The sequence below is a fragment of the Apodemus sylvaticus genome, chromosome 2, assembly GCF_947179515.1.
Source record: "Apodemus sylvaticus chromosome 2, mApoSyl1.1, whole genome shotgun sequence".
NCBI lineage: Eukaryota > Metazoa > Chordata > Mammalia > Rodentia > Muridae > Apodemus > Apodemus sylvaticus.
In genome coordinates this window covers 180,077,644-180,105,267 of record NC_067473.1, presented here as the reverse complement: position 1 = coordinate 180,105,267, position 27,624 = coordinate 180,077,644, and the positions used below count along the sequence as shown (strand labels likewise).

Below are 27,624 nucleotides of genomic sequence, written 5' to 3'. Positions count from 1 at the left end.
TCCTTCCTGTCTGAAACAATAACTAATTGTAACTTTCCCTTATTAAATGACAACAAACATCCAACAGCCACTGAATGAATGGGACTAAACTTTCTTTTCGGGGCTCAAGAAGAATTGGAAAATGGTTAAGTCTTAAAAGACCTAGTTGTAGCATTGGTTGTTCAGTTTATGTTTTGAGAAAGTTCAGGCTTAAGTAAAATCCTAATTGGAACAGTCTGTAAGGTTGGATCAAATGACCTAGATGTTTTAAAGTTTTCCTAGAAGCAAGTCTTTAGAAGAAGCAGCATTAATGTAGTCTTCGGTATGATCAAGCAGAATGCTGGAACATTATGACTCAGCATCTCAACATTCCCAAAGGCAAATTGTGTCTTGGCTGTCCTTTTGTTTAACTTTTTTTTTTCTGTGAGCATAAAGCTTTCAGACATAACACTTATTTTCCTATTAACACAATGTATAGAATGTATAATGTGCAGAGATCAGTTAATGAAGATTCTTTGTTTTCTTTTTGAGCAGTTGAAAGACATCCGTGTTTCTTAAGTTAGTTTGAACTGTATAATCAAACAAAAACCATAAACCTCCATCCAAGCCCTTTAAAAGAATGGCATGATGAATCTTGAAGACTCTTTAGCCAACAAGATCCATTGGCTATGTGTAGCAGAAGTTCTGGGTAGGGACATGTTGATGTCTCAGCCCGTCTCAGGGCTTTCTCATATACAGGGATCAGCAAATCACATTACCCCTTTTGTTGGTCTTCTTGATTTCTTTCTTCCTGTTTGCATCCAAGATATTCAGGGGATCGCCCTCTATCAAATCTGATCTTTATTACTTTGGGTGAAATCTAAAACCTTTTTTTCTTTCCTGTTGACATGTACACATAGTTTCTCCTCCACCCTAACATACTTTTTTTGTTGTTGTTCAAGAAGTTTGAAGTCATTATAAGTATAGACTGATCTAATAACAGTCTCTTTTCTATCCAGGTCTAATTCATTTTAACTACTCTCAAAGAGAATATATAATACCACCATTAGCACTGACCATGTGACAGTGTTCATATTGCCAAATCAAAATAAAACTTTTAATGTCCAAATATACTCCTCTATGATGAAATATATTTATTATTATGTATTGAGATAGTGTTCCTTTGCATAGCCTAGGCTGTTCTGGATTTTCTCTGTAGAAAAGGATGGCCTTGAGCTTACAAGGAACCTTTCTGTTTTTGGTTTGTCACGCAAGTATTGGGACCAAAGATATGAGTTTATTTATTTAGCATCCATGTACTCTTAAACATTTGTATCAATTTTTATCCCTATCTCCCTGTTTTGGAGATTTACTTTTTATGTAGATATATCTATCATTTTTTCTCTTACTTTAACATTCTTCACTCTATTTAACTTTATTAAATTCCATTCCATCTCAGTGCTTAAGCATACACTCAAACATATTGTAAAATAATATTACATTGTCTCTATGACATGTGTTTATTTGATTTATCTCTTCTAACAAAAACCATTTATATTCTGCATTACCAAGACAATAAGTAACAAGGACAGTTAATAAGTGTAACAGTACTACTATTTTTTATTTTTATTTTTTACTTTATTAGATAAATTCTTTATTTACAATTTAAATGTTATCCCATTTCCTGGTTCCCACCCACCCACCCAAAAATCCCTTAACCCATCCCTGTTCCCCATGCTCATAATCCACCCACTCCTGCTTCCCTGTCCTGGCATTTCTGTATACTGAGGCATCTAGCCTTCTCAGGTCCAAAGGCCTCTCCTCCCTTTGATGTCCAACAAGGCCATCCTCTGCTAGATATGAATCTGGAGCCATGGGTCCCTCCATGTGTACTCTTTGGCTCATGGTTTAGTCCCTGGAGCTCTGGGGGTACTGGGTTGTTCATGCTGTTGTTCTTCCTATGGTGCTGCAAACCTCTTTAGCTCCATGAGTTCTTTCTCTAGCTCCTCCAATGGGGACCCTGTGCTCAGTTCAGTGGTTGGCTGAGAGTGTCCTCCTCAGTATTTATTGTGCACTGGAAGAGCCTCCCAGGTGACAGCTATACCAGGCTCCTATCAGCAAGCCCTTGTTGGCATCCACAATAGTGTCTGGGTTTTGTAACCGTATTTGGGAGGTATCCCTAGGTAGAGGCAGTCTCTGGATGGACTTTCCCTCATTCACTGCTCCACATTTTATCTCTTTCTGTGGGTATTTTGTCCCCCCTTCTAAGAAGAACAAGAGTATCCATACTTTGTTCTTCCTCTTTCTTGAGCTTCATTTGGTCCATGAATTGTATCTTGGGTATTCCGAGCTTCTGGGATAATACCCATTTATCAGTGAATGCATACCATGCATGCTCTTTTGTGATTGGGTTTAGCTCACTCAGGATGATATTTTCTAGTTCCATCCATTTGCTTAAGAATTTCATAAATACATTGTTTTTAATGGCTGAGTAGAATTCCATTGTGTAAATGTATCACATTTTCTGTATCCATTCCTCTGTTGAGGGACATCTGGGTTCTTTCCAGCTTCTGGCTATTATAAATAAGGCTGTTATGAACATAGTGGAGCCTGGAACATGTAGGAGAATTCTCTGGGTTTATGCCCAAGATTGAAATAGCAGGGCCTCCGGAAGTGTCATGCCCAATTTTCTGAGGAACCGACAAACTGATTTCCAGAGTGATTGTGCCAGCTTGCAACCCCACCAGCACTGGAGAGTTGTTCCTCTTTCTCCACATCCTTGTTAGCACCTGCTGTCTCCTGAGTTATTGATCTTGGCCATTTTGACAGGTGTAAGGTGGAATCTCAGGGTTGATTTGATTTGCATTTCACTGATTGGAAATAAGGTTGTTGAACATTTCTTTAGGGGCTTCTTGCCCATTCAATATTCCTCAGTTGAAAATTCTTTGTTTAGCTCTGTACCTCATTTATAATAGGGTTATTTGGCTCTCTATTTTCTAACCTCTTGAATTCTTTGTATATATTGGAAATTAGCTCTCTGTCAGCTGTAGGATTGGCAAAGATCTTTTCCCAATTTGTTGGTTGCTGTTTTGTCCTATTGACAATGCCCTTTGCCTTACAGAAGCTTTGTAATTTTATGAGATCCCATTGGTCAAGTCTTGATCTTAGAGCATAAGTTATTGGTGTTTTGTTCAGGAAATTTCCCACTGTGCCCATGTGCTTGAGGCTCTTCCCCACTTTCTTTTCTATTAGTTTCAGTGTATCTGGTTTTATGTGGAGGTTCTTGACCCAATTGGACTTGAGCTTTGTACAAGGAGATAAGAATGGATCGATTTAAATTCTTCTGCATGCTATCTGCCAGTTGAACCAGCACCATTTGTTGAAGAGGCTATTTTTTTTCCACTGGATGGTTTAGGTCCTTTGTCAAAGATCAAGTGACCATAGGTGTGTGGGTTCTGTTCTGGGTCTTAAGTTCTATTTCATTGATCTACCTGCCTGTCACTGTACCAATATCACGCATTTTTTAAATCACTATTGATCTGTAGTACTGTTTGAGGTCCAGCATATTGATACCCCCAGAAATTCTTTTATTGTTGAGAATAGTTTTAGCTATCCTGTTTTTTTTTTCTTTTTGTTTATTTCAGATAAATTTGAGAAGTGCTCTTTCTAATTCTATGAAGAAATGATTTGGAATTTTGATGGGGATTGCATTGAATTTGTAGATTGCTTTTGGCAAGATGGCCATTTTTACTATCTTAATCCTGCCAATCCATGAGCATGGGAGATCTTTCGATCTTCTGAGGTCCTCTTCGATTTCTTTCTTCAGAAACTTGAAGTTCTTGTCATATAGATCTTTCACTTGTTTGGACAGAGTGACCCCAAGATATTTTATATTGTTTGTGACTATTGTTAAGGGTGCCTTTTCCATAATTTCTTCTTCAGCCTGTTTATCCTTTGAGAATAGAAAAGCTACTGATTTGTTTGAGGTAATTTTAAATCCCACCACTTTGCTGAAGTTGTTTATCAGCTGTAGGAGTTCTCTGGTGGAGTTTTTGGAGTCACTTAAGTATACTATCATATCATCTGCAAATAGTGATAGTTTGACTTCTTTCTTTCCAATTTGTATCACTTTGACCTCCTTTTTTTGTCTAATTGCTCTATCTAGAACTTCAAGTACTATATTGAATAGATATGGAGAGAGAGGGCAGACTTGTCTAGTCCCTGATTTTAGTGGAATTATTTCAAGTTTCTCTTAATTTAGTTTGATGTGGGTGACTGGTTTGCTGCATATTGCTTTTACTATGTTTAGGTATGGGACTTGAATTCATGATCTTCCCAAGACTTTTAACATGAAAGGATGTCGAATTTTGTCAAATGCTTTTTCAGCATTTAATGAAATGATCATTTGTTTTTTCTTTGAGTTGGAAGTGGATTACATTGATGGATTTCCATATATAGAACCATTCCTGCATCCCTGGGATGAAACCACTTGATCATCATGAATGATTGTTTTGATGTATTCTTGGATTTGTTTGGCAAGAATTTTATTGAGTAATTTTGCATCAATAATCATAAGGGAAATTGGTCTGAAGTTCTCTTTCTTTGTTGGATCTTTGTGTAGTTTTGGTATCAGTGTAATTGTGGCTTCATAGAATGAGTTTGGCAGTGTTCCTTCTGTTTCTGTTTTGTGGAATAGCTTGAAAAGTATTGGTGTTAGGTCTTGAAGGTCTGATAGAATTCTCCACTAAAACCATCATCTGGTCCTGTGCTTATTTTGGTTGGGAGACTTTCAATGACTGCTTCTATTTCTTTAGGGGTTATGGGACTATTTAAATGATCTATTTGATTCTGATTTAATTTTGGTATTTGGTATCTGTCTAGAAAATTGTCTATTTTATCCAGATTTTCCTGTTGTATTGAGTATAGGCTTTTGTAGCAGGATCTGATGATTTTTTGAATTTGTTCAGTTTCTTTTGTTATATTTCCCTTTGCATTTCTGATTTTTTAATTTGGATAGAGTCTCTGTGCCCTGTGGTTAGTCTTGCTAAGGGTTGATCTATCTTGTTGATTTTCTCAAAGAACCAGCTCCTGGTTTTGTTGATTCTTTGTATAGGTCTTTTTGTTTCTACTTGGTTGATTTCATCCCTGAGTTTGATGATTTCCTGCCTTCTACTCCTCTTGGATGTATTAGCTTCTTTCTGATCTAGAGTTTTCAGGTGTGCTGTTAAGCTGCTAGTGTATGCTCTCTCCAGTTTCTTTTTGGAGGCTCTCAGAGCTATGAGTTTTCCTCTTAGCACTGCTTTCATTCTGTTCCATAAGTTTTGGAATGTTGTGCCTTAATTTTCATTAAATTCTAAAAAGTTTTTATTTCTTTCCTTCTTTCTTCCTTGACCAAGGTATCATTGAGTAGAGCATTGTTCAGCTCCCAGGTGTATGTGGGCTTTCTGTTGTTTTGTTTCTATTGAAGATCAGCCTTAATCCATAGTGATCTGATAGGAGGCATGGGATTAGTTCAATCTTCTTATATCTGTTGAGATCCTTATTGTAACCAATTATATGGTCAATATTGGAGAAGGTACCATGACGTGCTGAGAAGAGGTATATTCTTTTGATTTAGGATGCAATGTTCTATAAATATCTGTTGAATCCATTTGGTCCATGACTTCTGTTAGTTTCACTATGTCTCTGTTTAGTTTGTGTTTCTCTGATCTGTCCATTGATGAGCCTGGGGTGTTGAAGTCCCCCACAGTTATTGTGTGAGATTCAATGTATGATTTGAGCTTTAGTTAAGTGTCTTTTACAAATGTGGGCGCCCTTGCATTTGGATCATAGTTGTTGAGAATTGATAGTTCTTCTTGATAGATGTTTATTTTGATGAGTATAAGTGTTCTTCTGTGTCTTTTTTGATGACTTTTGGTTGATAATTGATTTTATATGGTATTAGAATGTCTACTCCATCTTTTTTCCTGGGACCATTTCCTTGAAAATTGTTTTCCAGCATTTTATTCTGAGGTAGTGTTTGTCTTTGACACTGAGGTGCGTTTTTCTGTTTGCAGTAAAATACTGGGTTCTGTTCATGTATCCAGTCAGTCTAAGTATTTTTATTGGGGCATTGAGTCCATTGATGTTAAGAGATATTAAGAAATACTGATTGTTGCTTCCTGTTATTTTTGATGTTATTTTTATGTTTGTGTGATTATGTTCTTTTGGGTTTGTTGAAAGAAGATTACTTTCTTGATTTTTCTAGGATGAACTTTTCCTCCTTGTCTTGGCATTTTCCATCTATTATCCTTTGTAGGGCTGGATTTGTGGAAAGAATTGTGTAAATTTGGTTTTATCATGGAATATCTTGGTTTCTCTGTCTATGGTGAGTGAGAGTTTTGCTGGGTATAGTCATCTGGGCTGGCATTTGTGTTCTCTTAGGGTCTGTATGACATCTGCCCAGGATCTTCTAGCTTTCATTGTCTCTGGTGAGAAGTCTGGTGTAATTCTGATAGGCCTGCCTTTATATGTTACTTGACCATTTTCCCTTACTGCTTTCAATATTCTTTGTTTAATGCATGTGGTGTTTTGATTATTATGTGACATGAGGAATTTCTGTTCTGGTTCAGAGTTTGTGGTTTGTAGTTTGTAGTTCTGTAGGCTTCTTGTATGTTCATAGGTATCTATTTCTTTAGGTTAGGGAAGTTTTATTCTATAATTTTGATTAAGATATTTACTGGCCCTTTAAGTTGTAAATCTTTGCTCTCTTCTATACCTATAAGCCTTAGGTTTGGTCTTCTCATTGTGTCTTGGATTTCCTGGATGTTTTGGGTTGGAAGCTTTTTGCAGTTTGCATTTTCTTTATGTTTCTATGGTATCTTCAGCACCTGAGATTATTTCTTCTATCTCTTGTATTCTGTTGTTGATGCTTGTATCTATGACTCCTGATTTCTTTCCAAAGTTTTCTATCTCCAGAGTTGTCTCTCTTTGTGATTTGTTTATTGTTTCTACATCCATTTTTAGATCCTGCATGGTTTTGTTAATTTCTGTCACCTGTTTTCTTGTGATTTCCTGTAATTCTTGAATGGATTTTTGTGTCTCCTCTCTAAGGGCTTCTACATGTTGACCCATGTTCTCCTGTCTTTCTTTAAGGGATTTTTTGCTTCCTCTTTAAGGGCTTCTACCTGTTGACCCATGTTCTGTATTTCTTTAAGGGATTCTTTTATGTCCTTTATGAAGTCTTCTATCAGCATAATGAGATGTGATTTTAAATCCAGATCTTGCTTTCCTAGTGTGTTTGTCTTTGACACTGAGGTATGTTACCTGTATGCAGCAAAATGCTTGGTCCTGTTTATGTATCCTTTCTATTAGTCTAAGTCTTTTTATTGAGGAATTAAGTCCATTGATGTTGAAAGATTTTAAGGAATAGTGATTGTTGCTTCCTGTTATTTTTGATGTTATTTTTATGTTTGTGTGATTATATTCTTTTGGGTTTGTTGAAAGAAGATTACTTTCTTGCTTTTTCTAGGATGAAGTTTCCCTCCTTGTGTTGGTGTTTTCCATCTATTATCCTTTGTAGGGTTGGATTTGTGGAAAGATATTGTATAAATTTGGTTTTATCATTGAATATCTTGGTTTCTCTATCTATTGTGATTGAGAGTTTTGCTGGGTATGTTAGTCTGGGCTGGCATTTGTGTTTTCTTAGGGTCTGTATGAGGTCTGCCCAGGATCTTCTAGCTTTCATGGTCTCTGGTAAGAAGTCTGGTATAATTCTGATAGGTCTACTTTTATATATTACTTGACCATTTTCCCTTACTGCTTTCAATATTCTTTGTTTAGTGCATTTGGTGTTTTGATTATTATGTGATAGAAGGACTTTCTGTTCTGGTCCAGTCTGTTTGGAGTTCTGTAGGTTTCTTGTATGTTCATCTCTTTCTCTGGGTTAGGGAAGTTTTCTTCTATAATTTTGTTGAAGATATTTTCTGGCCATTTATGTTATAAATCTTTGGTCTCTTCTATACCTATAATTCTTAGGTTTGGTCTTCTCATTGTGTCCGGTATTTCCTGGACTTAGAAGCTTTTTGCAGTTTTCATTTTCTTTATGTTTCTGTGGTATCTTCAGTGCCTGAGGTTCTTTCATCTAGCTCTTGTATTCTGTTATTGATGCTTGCATCTCTGACTCCTGATTTCATTCCAAAGTTTTCTATCTCCAGAGTTTTATCCCTTTGTGATTTCTTTATTGTTTCTATTTCTATTTTTTGTTCCTGGATGATTTTTTCCATTTCTTTACTTGTTCCTTTGTGTTTTCCTGAAATTCTTTAAGGGATTTTTGTTTTTTTCCGCTTCAAGTGCTTCTACATGTTGACCCATGTTCTCTTGTCTTTCTTTAAGTGATTTTTGTGTTTTCTCTTTAAGGTCTTCTCCCTGTTGACCTATTTCTCCCATATTTCTTTAATGGAGTTATTTATGTCCTTCTTGAAATCCTCTATCAGCATAATGAGATAAGATATTAAATCCACCTCTTGCTTTTCCAGTGTGTTTGGGTATCTGGTACTTGCTGTGGTTGGAGAACTGGATTCTGATGTTGCCAAGTAGCCTTGATTTCTGTTGGTAGGGTTCTTGTTCTTGCCTTTCGCCATCTGGTTATTTCTCCTGTTAGTTGATCTTACTGTCTCTGGCTGTTGTCTATCCCTCTTGTGGACCTGTAAGGCTGTGTCCCTACTCCTGGGAGACCAACTCTGTTCTTTCTGGGTCTGTGCACAGGAGGCTGTGGAGCTGCCTGGCTCTCTGGTACAAATGGCAACCAAAGACTCCTGTCACTGTTGCTCCACAGATCTTATGTCCTGTGAGTTCCTAGCTGTTACCCTCCAGAGAGATATTGGAGATAATGTGGAGTTCTTACCTCCTTGCTCAAAAGTGGAGGTTCTTCCTGGAGATCTGTCTCTCTCCCTGAGGGCTGCACACAGAGTGCTGTGGGGCCACCTAGCTCCCCTGTGCAAATGAGTATTACTTTTTATATGTTACTTGTTTACTCTTTTTCTTGGATCTTACTGATCCATAATTTTTCTTTATATGTCTTTTGTCCAGGGGTCTTTGAATGCCTTAGCTGTATGATTTCTTCTGAAAAAATAAAAGCAACAAACCCTGCCCCAACCCTAACTCTCTGTCCTTACCTTAACTTATAGAATATATCTTTCCCAGGGCAAAATGCTATTTTACAACAGAAAAAAAGGATTATCTTTCAAATTGAAATAAAACATACCTTATATGTATAAATATGCCTATATTTCCTTTCTTTATATAAATTTAAGGTTGATATGTATTTATTTTTAAAATTACTAAGGACACTCTTACTTACTATTAAGCAAAAAAAATACATAATACCTTTAAGGAAAAAAAATGTGTCCTTTTGGATTTTAGACTGTCATTTTCAAGCAGCTTTATCTATCATCAGGGGTCCCCACACTGATGTCATTGTTTTCTGGGGGCCATTCTGTTCTCCTGGCTCTGACCAGTGCTGGACTGCCCTGTAGGGGTTCCTGTCCATGCATAATCTCAAATCTATATGTTGCACCATGTTTGGCCAAGCCAAAGCCTCTGGCCTTTGCCTACTCCATGAAGGTAGTGGGCCCATGGTAGGATAGGGCTGGAAACTTTCATTTTTTCCCAGCCTTCTCCCTGGAGCTCATCTGCTCCTCTCTTGGGGGGCGCTCTGGTTGTTGCTTGTACACATCTTTAGGCCTTAGTTGTGTGACCCAAACTGAGCTGTCAGGCCCAAGGAAGGCTGTATACATTTCCACTTAGAACCTGCTGTTTATTGGCCTCCATTCTCCCTAGTTGTAGCCTTTCTATATGTAGAGTTTTTCTTTTAGAAAAGTTTTAAAGCACTACTTATTTTTTCCTCTTCTCTTAAAAGACAGAGCTTTAAAGCTATTTTGTTTCATGGTGAATTAATCCCTCTATCCAGAATGTTCTCTCAAGTTAGTTTGGTTCTATGCTGTGGTAGGGCAACATTTGTAGACGTTAAGTCTGGTTCTTCCTCTCAGCCTCATGCTCCTAGAAATAAGTCTCAGACTCAAAATATGCTTACAAATACCTTAGCCATATAGTTAGGCTCTTCTTTGACCATCTCATAACTTAAAGTAACCCATTTATTCTAATCTACATTCTGCTGCTTGGCTGGTTACCTATGCTCAGATACATGCATCCATCTTGTCACATCTTTTTGCCCAAATTTCCCATAACTGGCATTATTCCAGAATCCTTACTGTCTCCCAGATATTCCACTCCCTATTTCCTACCAAAGCCATAGGCCATCAAATGTCTTATTGGCAGGTGTCATAAGATATTTTTTCCTACAAAGTTCAGTGTGTGTGAATGCTCAGGAGAGCTAAAAACTGCTACTCTCAATCATAATTTATATAAATACTGCTTACAGACTGCAGACCTAAGGGGGACAGAGCTAAGGATAAAATGTCAAATTCTGAGTCAAAATCCACCATTCTCTTACCACATTTCAGCCATATCTTTGCTTTAAAATTTTTACTTATGTAGTTTTCTCTTTTTATTCCTATGAGGCAGTCACTGTATATAACAAAACAAGTATTTCAGTAGATAACAAAACAAGTGTTTCAATTATGTGATGACCATCAATTTATTAAATTTTCACATGACAGACAGAAAGCTCATTTACTTATGGGAAATATCTCACCACAATGTGCTAGATAAAATTTGTTATTTTTCCTTATTTTTAATCTTTTTATTAATTATGTTGTTTATTTAATTTACATCCCTATCACAGGTTCCCAGTTCCTCCCTCTTACCTTCCTCCCCCCCATCTACTTCCTCCTCCACCCACTCCAAAGAGGAATGACCTCCCACAGATATACCTTGGCACAGGAAGTTGCAGTATGACTAGGTGCACCTTCTATTGAGCCCAGTGAGAGGAAAGGGATTCAAAGCAGGCAATGTACTCAGAGACATCCCTGGTTCCTGGCTTAAGAGGCCAAATAAAGATCATCTGTACAACTGTTAACAAATGTCCAGATAATCTATATTTGTCTCAAGCATGCACATTGTTTGGCAGTTCAGCATCTATGAGCACCTATGGACCCAGGTTACTTTATTATATATGGTTTGTTGTTGTTGTTGTTGTATCAACCCCTCTGCCTCATTCAATCCTTCCTCCACCTCTTCCACAGGATTCCCCAAGCTCCATTTCATGTTTGACTGTGGCTCTCTGAATCTGTTTTGATCATTTACTGGGTATGCTTCTCTATTACAAATATGTTAGGTTCCTGTCTGCTACTATAGCAGAGTATCATTTATAGTGTCATGGGTTGGCTCCCTTTCATGGCATGGGCCTCAACCTGGGCCAATCATTAGCTGGCTTTTCCCTCAAATTCCATCTTATACCAGTGAATATCCTGTAGGCAGAACAATTTGTGGGTCTAAGCATTTGTGAGTGGGTTGATGTCCCAGCCACTCCATTGGAAGTCTTTGTTGGTTATAGGAGATGACTAATTCAGGCTTCATAGCCCCCATTGCTAGGAGTCATAGCTAAGGTCTCTCTCATTGATTCCTGGGAATTTTCATTGTCCTAGGTTTCTAGTTCATCCCAGAAATGACCCCCAATTCCAGGTGTCTATACTAGACCTCTCTCATTCTTCCTCTCTGTCTCCTCCCCCAGCTTCATACTCCCTGTTCCCATCCTTACTTCTTCCCTATTAATTAATTAATTAATTAAATAGTTAGTTAACTAATTAACTATTAATTAATTAAATAGTTAATTTTTAATGAATACACAAAATGTAAAAATAATTGAATACTGTTTATTTTGTTTTATTATTTTTATGTATATGTGTATGCCTATGTGTGTTTGTGGAGGTGCCTGTTGAGGTCAGATAGGGTATCCTGAAATCAGAGTTACCGACAAAAGCATAAATAACTCTTGCTCACTGAACTGTCTCTCTGGTACCTTCCTCACCCATTTTGGTATTTTAAGACATAACTACATCAGGATATACCTAGTTCCTTTAATATGTCTCGAATCTTGTTTCTGTCCTTTTGAGATAAACCTTTGATTATTACTACATGTACTACTTCAGATCCTTTACATCTTACTTAATTTAGCTTCACAGAATGAATCAACCTCAGATACTTTTACTAAAGGTCTGAATTACCCCAGTGAGGTGGTGGATGCCTGTAATCCTAGCATGTGGGAAGCAGATAAAGATGATCACAAGTTCAAGACACAAAAAAGAATGATAACAAATATGTGAATGATGAACAATGGTATACAAAGATTATGTTTAGATGAATTTATGGATCATAAAATTTTCTACAGTTTACTAAGGAAAGAATTATGCAAGCTAATACAATATCTACATTTCTTACAGATGACCTGACCATAACTCCCACTGATACACGCTGGGTCGGTGCTTGGTGGATTGGCTTTTTGATCTGTGCAGGAGTGAATATCCTGACCAGCATCCCCTTTTTCTTCTTGCCGAAAGAACTCCCAAAGAAAGGATTACAGAATAATGTGGATGTAACTAAATATGAGAAAGTTAAGAAATATAGAGAAAGAGCCAAAGAGGAAAACCTTGGAATCACTAAAGGAAAACATGGTAACTTTAAACTCTGTTTGGTTTAGATGGGACTGTGGTCAGTGGGTACTTGTCACTTGTGCTAAGTTAAGACAGTTTGTCACCAAATATCCCTACTCAGACATGTTAAATGTCTTCCACAGTTACAACTTGAAAATAACTGACATGATAGGGAACCTGGCTTATTTTAGATTAGATTAATGAAGAGTTTAAGTCAATCTGAACACTCAAAGAGCAAATATACATTCCCATATGTTTTGGCAGTTCTATTTTGCAGAAAATATTAGTCTAAGTTAAAAAACATAACCAGAAATCAAAGATAAAGACAAAGATAAAACACAGAAAAATATTTAGCTGTGAGCATCCTTGAAATCAAGGCTGATAGATGACATGATCCTCTATATTTGAAGGTGTGTGGTAGTTTATAGGAGAATTGTTCTCTTAGAACAAACTGTCCTAAAATAAGCAGAAATGTTACTAACTGACAGTGTAAAGTAGAGATGCTTCTATGGGAAGTCACAGTGGGCCAGCAGAGTGTTGTTCAACAGTGCCCATTCTTAAAATGTGGCACTGTTTTCACAGTTGTGTAGCATTTTCCAGATTGTTGGAGTTAGTATATAAGGGGCATGGCTTGTGATCTAGAGCTCTGAAATTGCATAGTTGGAAGATGTGACAAAGGAAGGGAATAGTGAGTTATATCCGGGGTTTCTAGGTTGTTTTGGCACAGACTACTGTGGTAGGTAAGCATTTGATTGATGATATTGCTATTTCCCCCACCATTCACTGCCTCTAACACTAATGGGTGCTGAATGGTCACCTGTCTGACTTAAATATTAAAGATCATAGCTGAGGAGCCAATCCCACTGGGAGCCAGTGCAGAGGGTTGAACCTTCTTAGAATCATAGCCATGTTAAAGATTGAACCTTCTTAGAGTCATAGCCATGTTAAAGATCCTCCAGAAAGGGCAAATGTTGACATGTGTGCAACTTTGCAGTCTACCAGATCAACCCAAACTTCAAAACTAGGAAAGAGGTTAGCAGAGAATAAGACATACAGAAAATAACTGTGAATCTTGAAAACTCATTTAGGAGGACAGGGGTGAGTTCAAAAGCTTCCAGGAATACTGACTGCAACCATCTTACTCATAAAGATGGATTTTGTTACTAGAGTCTATTTCTTCTCATTTAACTGCTTTGCCTCTGTTTCTAAATGTTTTATTCTTGGAACTTTTATCTAAATGAAACTTGAGGTAATTTTTGAAGGATAGTATATATAAACTTAGAAAATCAAGATATGAAGACGTGAAAAGGAAAAAGACTATTAACTATGGTTTTTAGGCAAATCATCTTCAGTGAGATCTAATCCATTTCCTAGAGACAGGCTACAAAGTTGATTTTCAGCTTCTTAAAGAGGCCAAACTTGGGAGGTTCCTGATATATACTAACTGGTCAGAATTACTTACAGTGAGACCTTTGAACTGAGATGTTTATTATTATCACTATGTGCTTCTTATGTGTGTCCTGTGAAGTGCTGGTGAGATGCTGGGGTTGTCTGGGCTACAGTATGATTCCTGGAGCATCCATAAGCTGTTAGCTTATCCATTCTTCCATTAAGAAATAACACCATCAGAGTCAGAGATGAAACTTCATCAAAGCTAGTACCTTGCTGATTCCAGAACACAGACTAGTCACTCTCTGGTAAATGTATGATAGAAGGAAATGAGAGAGAAGCAGATGAATGTGTGGACAGAGAAGCAATCCCATCTTTTTATAGTTTTGTTTGTTCCTACAGTTGTGCTTTGATTCATATATAGCCTGTTGTGTCACTAACTTCAGTGTGACTTAAACAATGATATAGAACTCTAGTTCCAAGGAATAAAGATTTATCAAATGCATTTGTGTGACAGCAAACAATTGGTGATATTTTGGGAGAGTGCTGGACTCAAAATGCATGGAAGGTCAAGTTAAGTTGGTGTTCTGTATGCTTTCTTGTTTCAGATTTCTTGCCATTAATGAAGAGCCTCTCCTGCAATCCTATTTACATGCTTTTCACCCTTATGAGTGTGCTCCAGATAAGTGGGTACACCAATATATTTATCTTCTGGCCTAAATACCTGGAACAGCAATATGGAAAATCCAATTCAGAGGCAATATTTCTCATAGGTATGTACGCTCGTAACTTAGTAGCACCTCCCCCTCACACAAGAACATGCTTAACAATAAGATAATGTGACTAGGAGAATACAAGGAAATGAAATCTCTTAGGATAATGTAAATTTCTACCTTCCAATCTCCAAAGAAACCAGGAAAGGATAAAAGAAGAAAGAAGCCTGAAATTCCCTCTGTGTTATAGAAATCTTAGAAGTTCATATTAGTCAGTTTTTAAATATCAATATGTTTTTATTACATATTTTCTTTATTTACATTTCATTTACATTTCAAATGCTATCCTCTTTCTTCATTTCCCCTCCGAAAACCCCTATCCCACCCCCAACCCTGCTCACTAACCCCCCCCCCCTCACTCCTGCTTCCCCCACCTAGCATTCCCCTGCCCTGTGGCAATGATCCTTCATGGGTCCAAGGGCCTCTCCTCTTATTGATGTCTGACCAGACCATCCTCTGCTACCCATATGACTGGAGCCATAGGTCCCTCCATGTATACTCTTTGGTTGGTGGTTGAGTTCCTGGGAGCTCTGGGGATACTGATTGGTTCATATTGTTCCTCCTATGGGACTGTAAACCCCTTGAGCTCCTTGGGTCCTTTGTCTAGTTCCTCCATTGGGGACCCTGTGCTCAGTTAAATGGTTGGCTGAGAGAATCCCCCTCTGTATTTGTCAGGTACTAGCAGGGCCTCTCTAGATACAGCTATATCAGGCACCTGTCAGCAAGCACTTGTTGGCATCTATAATAATGAATGGGTTCGGTAACTGTATATGGGATGAATCTTCAGGTGGGGCAGTTTGTGGATGGTCTTCAGTCTTTGCTCTACACTTTGTCTCTGTATTTCCTCCCATGGGTATTTTGTACCCTATCTAAGAAGAACCAAAGTATCCACACTTTGGTTTTCCTTAAGTTTCATGTAGTCTGTGAATTATATTTGGGTATTCCAAGCTTCTGGGCTAACATCCACTTATGAGGGAGTACATACAATGTGTGTTCTTTTGTGATTGGGTTACCTTGCTAAGGATGATATTTTTCTAGTTCTATCCATTAACCTAAGAATTTCACGAATTCACTGTTTTTAATAGCTGAGTAGTAATCCATTGTATAAATGTACCACATTTTCTGTATCCATTCCTCTTTTGAGGGACATCTGGGTTCCTTCCAGCTTCTGGTTATTATAAATAAGGCAGCTATGAACAGAGTAGAGCATGTGTTCTTATTACAAATTGGAGCATCTTCTGGGTATATGCCTAGGAGTGGTATAGCTGGGTCCTCCAGTAATTTTTTCTGATGTACTGCCAAACTGATTTGTAGAGTGCTTTTACCATCTTGCAATCCCACCAGCAGTAGAGGAGTGTTCCTCTTTCTCCATGTCCTCTCCAGCATCTGCTTTCACCTGAGTTTTTTATCTTAGTCATTCTGAGTTGTGTGAGGTGGAATCTCAAGGATGTTTTGATTTGCATTTCACTGATGACTAAGGATGTTGAACATTTCTTTAGGTGCTTCTCAGCCATTCTGTATTCCTGAATGAATATTCCTGAATGAAAACAGTTGAGAATACTTGTTTAGCTCTGTACTCCACCTTTTTTTTTTGTAGTTCTTTTTTTTTTAACGTTTTTTTTTATTTTTTTACTTTTTTTTTTAATTTTTATTTTTAATTTTTTTATTTGATATAATTTATTTACATTTCAAATGATTTCCCCTTTTCTAGCCCCCCACTCCCCGAAAGTCCCGTAAGCCCCCTTCTCTTCCCCTGTCCTCCCACCCACCCCTTCCCACTTCCCCGTTCTGGTTTTGCCGAATACTGTTTCACTGAGTCTTTCCAGAACAAGGGGCCACTCCTCCTTTCTTCTTGTACCTCATTTGATGTGTGGATTATGTTTTGGGTATTCCAGTTTTCTAGGCTAATAACCACTTATTAGTGAGTGCATACCATGAATCACCTTTTGAGTCTGGGTTACCTCACTTAGTATGATGTTCTCTAGCTCCATCCATTTGCCTAAGAATTTCATGAATTCATTGTTTCTAATGGCTGAATAGTACTCCATTGTGTAGATATACCACATTTTTTGCATCCACTCTTCTGTTGAGGGATACCTGGGTTCTTTCCAGCATCTGGCAATTATAAATAGGGCTGCTATGAACATAGTAGAACATGTATCCTTATTACATGGTAGGGAATCCTCTGGGTATATGCCCAGGAGTGGTATAGCAGGATCTTCTGGAAGTGAGGTGCCCAGTTTTCTGAGGAACCGCCAGACTGATTTCCAGAGTGGTTGTACCAATTTGCAACCCCACCAGCAGTGGAGGAGTGTTCCTCTTTCTCCACACCCTCTCCAACACCTGCTGTCTCCTGAATTTTTAATCTTAGCCATTCTGACTGGTGTAAGATGAAATCTTAGGGTTGTTTTGATTTGCATTTCCCTAATGACTAATGAAGTTGAGCATTTTTTAAGATGCTTCTCTGCCATCCGAAGTTCTTCAGGTGAGAATTCTTTGTTTAACTCTGTACCCCATTTTTTAATAGGGTTGTTCGGTTTTCTGGAGTCTAACTTCTTGAGTTCTTTATATATATTGGATATTAGCCCTCTATCTGATGTAGGATTGGTGAAGATCTTTTCCCAATTTGTTGGTTGCCGATTTGTCCTCTTGATGGTGTCCTTTGCCTAACAGAAACTTTGTAATTTTATGAGGTCCCATTTGTCAATTCTTGCTCTTAGAGCATACGCTATTGGTGTTCTGTTCAGAAACTTTCTCCCTGTACCGATGTCCTCAAGGGTCTTCCCCAGTTTCTTTTCTATTAGCTTCAGAGTGTATTGTTCAGTTTCCACGTGTATGTGGGTTTTCTGTTGTTTCTGTTGCTATTGAAGACCACTTTTACTCCATAGTGATCAGATAGGAGGCATGGGATTAGTTCGATCTTCTTATATTTGTTGAGGTCTGTCTTGTGACCTCAACAAATGGTCGATTTTGGAGAAAGCACCATGAGGTGATGAGAAAAAGGTATATTCTTTTGTTTTAGGATAGAATGTTCTATATATATCTGTCAAATCTAATTGGTCCAAGGCTTCAATTAGTTTCATTGTGTCCCTGTTTAGTTTCTGTTTTCCTGATCGGTCCATTGAGGAAAGTGCAGTGTTGAAGTCACCCACAATTATTGTGTTAGGTGCAATGTGTTCTTTGAGTTTTAATAAAGTTTCTTTTACGAAAGAGGGTGCCCTTGCATTTGGAGCATAGATGTTCAGGATTGAGAGTTCTTCTTGTTGTATTTTTCCTTTGACCAGCAAGAAGTGTCCCTCAGAGTCTCTTTTGATGACTTTGGGTTGGAAGTCAATTTTATCTGATATTAAAATGGCTACTCCAGCTTGTTTCCTGAGACCATTTGCTTGTAAAATTGTCTTCCAGCCTTTTACTCTAAGGTAGTGTTTGTCTTTGACCCTGAGGTATGTTTCCTGTAAGCAGCAAAATGTAGGGTCCTGTTTCCTTATCCAGTCAGTTAGTCTGTTTCTTTTTATTGGGGCATTAAGTCCATTGATGTTAAGAGATATTAAGGAATAGTGTTTGTTACTTCCTATCATTTTTGACGTCATTTTTTAAATTTGATTGCTTAACTTCTTTTGGGTTTGATGAATGGTTACTATCTTGCTTTTTCCAGGTTGAAGTTTTCCTCCTTGTATTGGTGTTGTCCTCCTATTATCCTTTTTAGGGCTGGGTTTGTGGATAGATATTGGGTAAACTTGGTTTTGTCATGGAATATCTTAGTTTCTCCATCTATGGTGATTGAGAGTTTTGCTGCATATAGTAGTTTTGGTTGGCTTTTGTGTTCTCTTAGAGTCTGCATGAGATCTGCCAGGACCTTCTAGCCTTTATAGTCTCAGGTGAAAAGTCTGCTGTGATTCTGATAGGTCTTCCTTTATATGTTACTTGGCCTTTTTCTCTTACTGCCTTTAATATTCTTTCTTTGTTTAGAACATTTGGTGTTTTGATTATTATGTGACAGGAGGTATTTCTGTTCTGGTCCAGTCTGTTTGGAGTTCTGTAGGCTTCTTGTATATTCATGTGCATCTCTCTCTTTAGGTTAGGGAAGTTTTCTTCCATAATTTTATTGAAGATATTTGCTGGCCCTTTAAGTTGTAAATCTTCACTCTCATCTATGCCTATAATCCTTAGGTTTGGTCTTCTCATTGTGTCCTGGATTTCCTGGATATTTTGGGTTACAAGCTTTATGCATTTTGCATTTTCTTTAAGTGCTGAGTCCATGGTTTCTATGGAATCATCAGCATCTGAGATTCTTTCTTCTATCTCTTGTATTCTGTTGTTGATATTTGCATCTCTGTCCCCTGATTTCTTCCCAAGGCTTTCTATCTCCAAAGTTGTCTCCCTTTGAGTTTTCTTAGTTGTTTCTACTTCTGATTTTAGATCCTGGATGGTTTTGCTTAGCTCCTTCACTTGCTTGTTTGTGCTTTCCTGTAATTCTTTAAGAGATTTTTGTGTTTCCTCTTTCATGACCTTAGCCTACTGACCAAAGTTCTCCTGTATTTCTTTAAGTGTTTTTTGCATTTCCTCATTGTTGGCTTTTGCATTCTCCTGGATTTCTTTCAATGATTTTTGTGTTTCCCTTGCAAGGGCTTCTAACTTTTGATCCATTTTCTCCTGAATTTCTTTAAGTATGTCCTTCATGTGTTCCTGTACCAGCATCATGACCAGTGATTTTAAATCCAAATCTTGTTTTACTGGTGTGATGGGGTATCCAGGACATGCTGGTAGAGGAGAATTGGGTTCACATGTTGCCATATTGCCTTGATTTCTGTTAGTGACGTTCCTGCGTTTGCCTTTTGCCATCTAGTTCTCACTGGTGTTACTTGGTCTTGTCAGTGCTGGACTCACCAGTGCAAGCTGCCCCTTCCCCGTTGGCCTCTGGTGCACAGCTTACCCCCTGTACTGCCTGTAGACAGGGTGCTGCTGACCAGGCTGTTCAGATCCCGAAGCAGGCACCCAATGGCTCCTGCTGGGGCCCAGTGGATTCACTGGAGCACACTGACTTCTCCCAGCTGGCCGCCCGGAAGCCCCGCTAGCCTCTTGCAGGACCTGGAGATGTGGTGTGGCTGCCCAGGCTGATCTGGATCCGGAAGCGGAGAGAGTTGAGCTGAGGGCTCCTGCCTGAGGCCTTGCCCCAGATTGTGTCTGTGGACCAGATGGAGCTCCCAGGGAGTGCCGATGGTATATGCTGCCGGGACCTTCCCTGTGTTCCACTCACTCTCCTGGGCAGCCGATCCCCCAACCGGGCTGGTGCACACAAGGTTAGCCTGGCCGCCCAGGCCCTGAGTCCAGGCAAAAGCCTGGGAGGCCAAGGTCCGAGCAAAGTTCCCCTAGGGCTATGAATGTTAATTGGGTCCGCCAGGTGACCAGGATGGTGGGCGTGCGCGCCCGAGCTCCCCGAAAGCGCCGGGAGAGTCTGCTGTGCTAACAACCTCCTGGGCGGGTTGACTCACAGATGGCCCACCAAGCCGCCCAGTTCTTGAGGTCAGTCCTGTGCCTTTTGGGGCCTAGACCCCCGCTTTGTTAGCCTCAGGCTATGCCTGTTACGGCTCTGCCTGCCAGAGCTCTCTGTCATCCTGCGGGCAAAATGGCGGGGCGTGAGCAGGCCTGGGCAAAAAATCTCCTGGCTGGGTTGGCACCCCGATGGCCCCCCGAACAGCCCAGGACCTGGGTGTAGGCCAATACCCGTCGGGCTCAGACCCCCGCGGTGTTGGCCTCGAATTATGTTTGTGTACCTCAGTCTGTCTGATGTCTCTGGAGACTGAAACCAAGATGGAAGTGAGCCTCTCCTGACTGGTGGGAGGCCGAGTTCTGAAGTGGCTTCCGTGCAGCGAAAGGCGCCGCTAAACCGCAGCTGCTTGCCGCCCGGCTGGTCAGCGAAGGTCAGTGGTCGTGGGCGCAGGGCCTAATTGGGCCCTGTGTCGCCTTGGTTCCACTGCTGATGGCCCTTCAGCTGGACCAGCCAGTGTTGTACTGCCGCCGCCGCTACTGCCTTCGCTCCTCGTACTCCACCTTTAATAGTTTTTTTTTGTTTTTTGTTTTTTTTTGTTTTGTTTTTGTTTTTGTTTTTGGTTTTTTTTTTTTTTTTTTTTTTTTTTTTTTTTTTTTTTTTTTTTTGTTCTCTGGAGTCTACCTTCTTGAGTTCTTTGTATATATTGGATATTAAGCCTCTATTGGATATAGAGTTGGTAAAGATCTTTTCCCAATCTGTTGGTTGCCATTTTGTTCTATTGACAATGTCTTATGCCTTAGAGAAGCTTTGCAATCTTATGAAGTCCCATTTGTCAATTCTTGATCTTACAGCATAATGTATTGGATTACATTGATGGATTTCCTTATCTTGAACCATCCCTGCATCCCTGGATTGAAGCCTGCTTGATCGTGGCAAATGATCTTTTGGATTTGGTTGGCAAAAATTTTATTGAGTATTTTTACATCAATATTCATAAAAATTTGTCTAAAGTTCTCTTTCTTTGTTGGATCTTTGTGTGGTTTTGTATCAGCGTTATTGTGGGTTCACAGAATGAGTTGGGTAGTGTTCCTTCAGTCTCTATTTTATGAAACAGTTTGAAGAATATCAGTGTTAGGTCTTCATTGAAGGTCTGATAGAATTCTGGACTAAAACCATCTGGTCCTGTGCTTGTTTTGGTTGGGAGACTTTCAGTGATTGCTTCTATTTCTTTAGGGGTTACGGTACTGTTTAGATGGTCTGGTCCTGATTTATCTTTGTTATTTGGTATCTGTCTCAAAAATTCTCCATTTAATCCAGATTTTTCAGTTGTGTTCAGTATAGGCTTTTGTAGTAGAATGTGATAATTTTTTGAATTTCTTCAGTTTCTGTTGTTATACCTCCCTTTTCATTTCTGATTTTGTTAATTTGGATAGAGTCTCTGTGCCCTCTGGTTAGTCTTGCTAAGGGTTGATCTATCTTGTTGATTTTCTCAAAGAACCAGCTCCTGGTTTATTGATTCTTTGTATAGTTCTTTTTGTTTCTACTTGGTTGATTTCATCCCTGAGTTTGATGATTTCCTGCCTTCTACTCCTCTTGGATGTATTAGCTTCTTTCTGATCTAGAGTTTTCAGGTGTGCTGTTAAGCTGCTAGTGTATGCTCTCTCCAGTTTCTTTTTGGAGGCACTCAGAGCTATGAGTTTTCCTCTTAGCACTGCTTTCATTCTGTTCCATAAGTTTTGGAATGTTGTGCCTTAATTTTCATTAAATTCTAAAAAGTTTTTATTTCTTTCCTTCTTTCTTCCTTGACCAAGGTATCATTGAGTAGAGCATTGTCCAGCTTCCATGTGTATGTGGGCTTTCTGTTGTTTTGTTGCTATTGAAGAACAGCCTTAATCCATAGTGATCTGATAGGAGGCATGGGGTTATTTCAATCTTCTTATATCTGTTGAGCTGTGTTTTGTGACCAATTATATGGTCAGTTTTGGAGAAGGTACCATGAGGTCCTAAGAAGAAGGTATATTCTTTTGATTTAGGATGAAATGTTTTATAGACATCTGTTAAATCCATTTGGTCCATAACTTCAGCTAGTTTTGCTGGATCTCTGTTTAGTTTGTGTTTCTCTGATCTGTCTATTGATAAGTGTGGTTTTGTTGAAGTCCCCCACAATTATTTTGTGAGGTACATTGAGTGCTCTGAGCTTTAGTAAAGTTTGTTTTATGAATGTGGGTGCCCTTGCATTTGGAGCATAGATGTTGAGAATTAAGAGTTCTTCTTGTTGGATTTTTACTTTGATGATTATGAAGTGTCCTTCCATGTCTTTTTTGATGACTTATGACTGAAAATCAATTTTTTCTGATATTAAAATGTCTACTCCAGTTTGTTTTCTGGAAAATTTTTTTCCAGACTTTTATTCTGAGGTAGTGTTTGTCTTTGACAATGACGTGGATTTTTTTGTATGCATTAAATACTGGGTCCTGTTTATGTATCCAGTCAGTCTAAGTATTTTTATTGGGGCATTGAGTCCGTTAATGTTAAGAGATATTAATGAATAGTGATTGTTGCTTCCTGTTATTTTTGATGATATTTTTATGTTTGTGTGATTATGTTCTTTTGGGTTTGTTGAAAGAAGATTACTTTCTTCATTTTTCTAGGATGAAGCTTCCCTCCTTGTGTTGCCATTTTCCATCCTTTGTAGGGCTGGATTTGTGGAAAAATATTGTGTAAATTTGGTTTTATCATGGAATATCTTGGTTTCTTTATCTATGGTGAATGAGAGTTTTGCTGGGTATAGTAGTCTGGGCTGGCATTTGTGTTCTCTTAGGGTCTGTATGGGGTCTGCTCAGGATCTTCTAGCTTTCATTGTCTCTGGTGAGAAGTCTGGTGTAATTCTGATAGGCCTTCCTTTATATGTTACTTGACCATTTTCCCTTACTGCTTTCAATATTCTTTGTTTAATGCATGTCGTGTTTTGATTATTATGCAACAGGAGGAATTTCTGTTCTGGTCCAGTCTGTTTGGAGTTCTGTAGGCTTCTTGTATGTTCATAGGTATCTCTTTCTTTAGGTTAGGGAAGTTTTATTCTATAATTTTGATTAAGATATTTACTGGCCCTTTAAGTTGTAAATCTTTGCTCTCTTCTATACCTATAAGCCTTAGGTTTGTTCTTCTCATTGTGTCTTGGATTTCCTGGACATTTTGGGTTAGAAGCTTTTTGCATTTTGCATTTTCTTTGACTGGTGAGTCATTATTTTCTATGGTATCTTCAGCACCCAAGATTATTTCTTCTATCTCTTGTATTTTGTTGTTGATGCTTGTATCTATGACTCCTGATTTCTTTCAAAAGTTTTCTATCTCCAGAGTTGTCTCTCTTTGTAATTTCTTTATTGTTTCTACATCCAGTTTTAGATCCTTCATGGTTTTGTTAAGTTCTGTCACCTATTTTGTTGTGTTTTCCTATAATTCTTTAACAGATTTTTGTGTCTCCTCTCTAAGGGCTTCTATGTGTTGACCCATGTTCTCCTGTCTTTCTTTAAGGGATTCTTGTGTTTCCTCTTTATGTGCTTCTACCTGTTGACCCACATTCTGTATTTCTTTAAGGGAGTTTTTTATGTCCTTCTTGAAATCCTCTATTAGCATAATGAGATGTGATTTTAAATCCACATCTTGCTTTCCTGGTATGTAGAGGTATACAGGACTCGCTGTTTGGGAGAAATAGTTTCAGATGTTGCCATGTTGCCTTTGTTTCTGTTCGTAATATTCTTGTGTTTGCCTTTTGCCGTCTGGTTATTTCTGGTGTTAACTGGTTTTGCTGTCTCTAACTGTGGCTTATTTGTCCTACAAGCTTGTGTATCTGTACTCCTGCAAGACCAGTTCTCTCTGACAGGAATTTAGGTATGGAGAGCTGTGATACAGGTTCAGCTCAGGTGTACAGACAGAAACCAGAAGGATCCTGTCCCCAGCTGATCCTTGATTTTTGTGTACTGATGGCTCTGGGCAGGTTCCTTTTGGGCCAGGAATTTGAAGAGTAGTGGTGTTCTTACCTGTACACACAGGTATGTAGGCATTCCTGGGAAACCAGCTCTCTTGTGATGGCATTTGTGTATGTAGCTCTGTGGCCCAGGATGAGCTCTGGTTGCAGATGGAAATCAGAAGACTCCTGTCCCAGGCTGCTCCTGGGCTCTTGTGTCCTCAGGGTTTTGGGCTGGTTCCTCTGAGCAGCAGGGGTGATCCTACCTGCCCTCTCAGGCCTCTGTGCACAACTGGGAGGTTAGCGCTCTCTGTGTACCACCTTGATATTGTACTCTGTAGCTGAGGGTGCTCCCCAGCTGGAGACAGAAACTGGAGAGCTCCGTCCTGAGGGTTCTGGATGTGTTCCTCTGAGCAGCAATGGTGGTCCTACCTGTGCTCTCAGGCTTCTCCACACACCGGGGTGGTCAGCTATATCCCTGTGTCACCTGGACATGGTGCTCTGTGGCAGAGGATGGCCCCCAGCTATAGCACATATCATATTTTCTTTGACTGTTTTATCAATGTTTTCTATGCTATCTTCTGCATCTGAGATTCTCTCTTCTATCTCTTGTATTCTGTTGTTGCATCTATGACTCCTGGTTTCTTTCCTAGGTTTTCCATCTCTAGTGCTGCCTCCCATTGTGATTTCTTTATTGTTTCAACTTCCATTTTTAGATCCTAGATGGTTTTGTTCCATTCTTTTACCTGTTTGGTTGTGTTTTCCTGTAATTCTTTAAGGGCTTCTACCTGTTTACCGTGTTCTTCTACATTTCTTTAAGGGATTTATTTGCATTCTACTTATGTTCCTCTATCAGCATCATGAGTTGTGATTTTAAATCCAATTTTTCTGCTGTGATGGTGTATCAAGGACTTGCTGTGGTGGGAGAACTGGGTTCTGATGTTGCCAAGTAGCCTTGGTTTGTGTTGGTAGGATTCTTGCACTTACCTTTCACCATCTGGTTTTCTCTGGGGTTAGTCAGTCTTATAGTCTCTGGCTGGAGCTTGTCCCTCCTGTGGGCCTGTAAGCCTGTGTCAGTACTCCTAGGAAATCAACTCTCTTCTGGTGAGATCTGTGTGCAGATGGCTGTGGAGCTGCTCAGCTCCTGGGTGCAGATGGCAACTGGAAGGATCCTGTCCCAGCTGTACCATTGATCATATGCCCTGTGAGCTCCTAGTTGTTCCCCTCTGAACAGTTGTTAGAGAGAATGTGGATATCTCACTTCTTCATCCAGAAGTGATAGCACTGCTGGCAGATCACTCTCCTTTCCCTTCCCTTCCCTTCCCTTTCCTTCCCTTCCCTTCCCTTCCCTTCCCTTCCCTTCCCTTCCCTTCCCTTCCCTTCCCTTCCCTTCCCTTCCCTTCCCTTCCCTTCCCTTCCCTTCCCTTCCCTTCCCTTCCCTTCCTTCCCTTCCCTTCCCTTCCCTTCCCTTCCCTTCCCTTCCCTTCTTTCTTTCTTTCTTTCTTTCTTTCTTTCTTTCTTTCTTTCTTTCTTTCTTTCTTTCTTTCTTTCTTTCTTTGATTTTGTATAGGGAAGAAGAGTCAGGGAGGAAAAATGCTGTTCATCAATAATGCACAAAATGTTTTACACTTGATAAACACAGAATCAGTAACAACCTTCAAAATCACCTAGAGCAAAGTCAAATTCCCAATTCACAGAGTGGAAAGAAACAAATCTTTAAAAGTGAGAGTGTGTGTGTGTGTGTGTGTGTGTGTGGTTTGTATAGTGCACATAAAAGTGTTTATAACCTGCTGCAAATGATTAAGTAAATTCTAATTGTGATTTTAAAGTGGTGTTATGGGCATTTTTAAACCTCATTTTATGAAATATATGAGTGAATAGGGTTAGAATCATGGTATATTTAAGATAAATTGTTTCTTAAGATATATTGGCCAAATTGATAACATATTTATTTTTCTTATGTCCTTATGAATTCTATTTTACTTATGTTTATAGGTGTTTATACCTTACCTCCAGTATTCCTTGGATATTTAATTGGTGGCTTTCTAATGAAGAAGTTTAAGATTACTGTCAAGAAAGCTGCATACCTAGCATTCTGCCTGTCCTTGTCTGAATATCTTCTTTATTTATGTAACTTTCTGATAACCTGTGATAATGCCCCAGTTGTTGGACTAACTGCCTCTAATAAAGGGTATGTTGTTTCCTAATGAAGATCAAAATATTTTCACAATTGCTGGTTCACTTTTTTTCAAAGATAGCATATGGCCCGATCATTTTATTATGACTTAAGGGCAGTAATCCACAGGTTTTTTTTTTTTTTTTTACATTTTTCTTCCATTCATCAATTTTATGCCATCTCCTACAAAGTGTAATCTTATTAAAGAGGCCTGAGTACTATCAGTGTGTAAATTTATTCTACATGCATGTGGGTAGTTGGTGATATCTCAGTCTGCTTTAAAGTGTAATAAAGGAAAGTAACTGAAGCTTTGTAGCCTAGATTATTCATGTATTTCATACTCCTATAGACAGGTAGCTATAAAGTTGACTGTACAGGCTGCAAGCCTTCAGAAGTATGTACAATGGGCTCAAATTTAGCATAATTGAATCTAATACATGGTAAGTCAATTAATGTGTATGCTTATAAATATTACTGGTATAGGTGTATCATATGTAATCTGTAATCTTAGATTTTGCATTTTATGTGTTTCCTTGGTTATATTATATATTAGCCTGAGAAATGTTAAAACTTAGTTTAGGGCATAGTTATAAGATCAACCAATCAGTTAAAATGAAGTAAACCATATATTGAGGTTCATTTCAGAATGGCAGGGGTTGGGGGGGGGGGACAGTGATAAAGATCCCTGCCGAAAGAGCTGAGTTCAGATCCTCAGAACCCATTTAAAAGTAGACACTGTAGGGTATCTGTAATCCCAGGACTCTTACTGTGAGTGGCATGGGCAAGAAACTTGAGATCTTGTTCATGGATCTGCTAATCTGGCATTTGCAGCAGTGAACAACTAACAAGGTAGAAAATTATCCACTGATTACCACATGCATGCTGTTGTAAACATCTTCCTACACACAAACTGCACACACACACACACACACACACACACAATCCACTCATGACAAAGAAGGAGAGTGAAAAAGAGACAGATGTTAAAATTAAATTTCCTTTTAACATTCTTAAGAATTGTAGTATTTAAATGACAAGTATAAAATAAGTAATTATATATTTATGTAATTACATATGACATATAAAACATTATATATGTATATATATATATATATAATCTGATTTTATTTATATTTTTAAGATAGGAAATTTTCCATTCACTTTAGAGATGTACAAATTGAAACTTAGGAGGGATTAGTGTGTTTACAAAAATAGCTCCAAGACCATCAGAGTAGAATTGTACATACTAAGTCCATCTCCTGTCATTTTAACTCCACATT

General features: G+C 38.7%; 1 protein-coding gene across 3 annotated transcripts in view; it reads left to right on the top strand.

The window, feature by feature from the left end:
• LOC127677744 (solute carrier organic anion transporter family member 1A1-like) overlaps positions 1–27,624 on the top strand; it is a 72,254-nt gene that overhangs the window by 32,110 nt on the left and 12,520 nt on the right. For all 3 annotated transcript variants that reach the window (XM_052172761.1, XM_052172763.1, XM_052172762.1), the window contains 3 exons: positions 12,339–12,569; positions 14,546–14,710; positions 26,164–26,359. In XM_052172761.1, the coding sequence (XP_052028721.1) occupies positions 12,339–12,569; positions 14,546–14,710; positions 26,164–26,359 (592 nt within the window). The remainder of the gene's footprint in view (positions 1–12,338; positions 12,570–14,545; positions 14,711–26,163; positions 26,360–27,624) is intronic.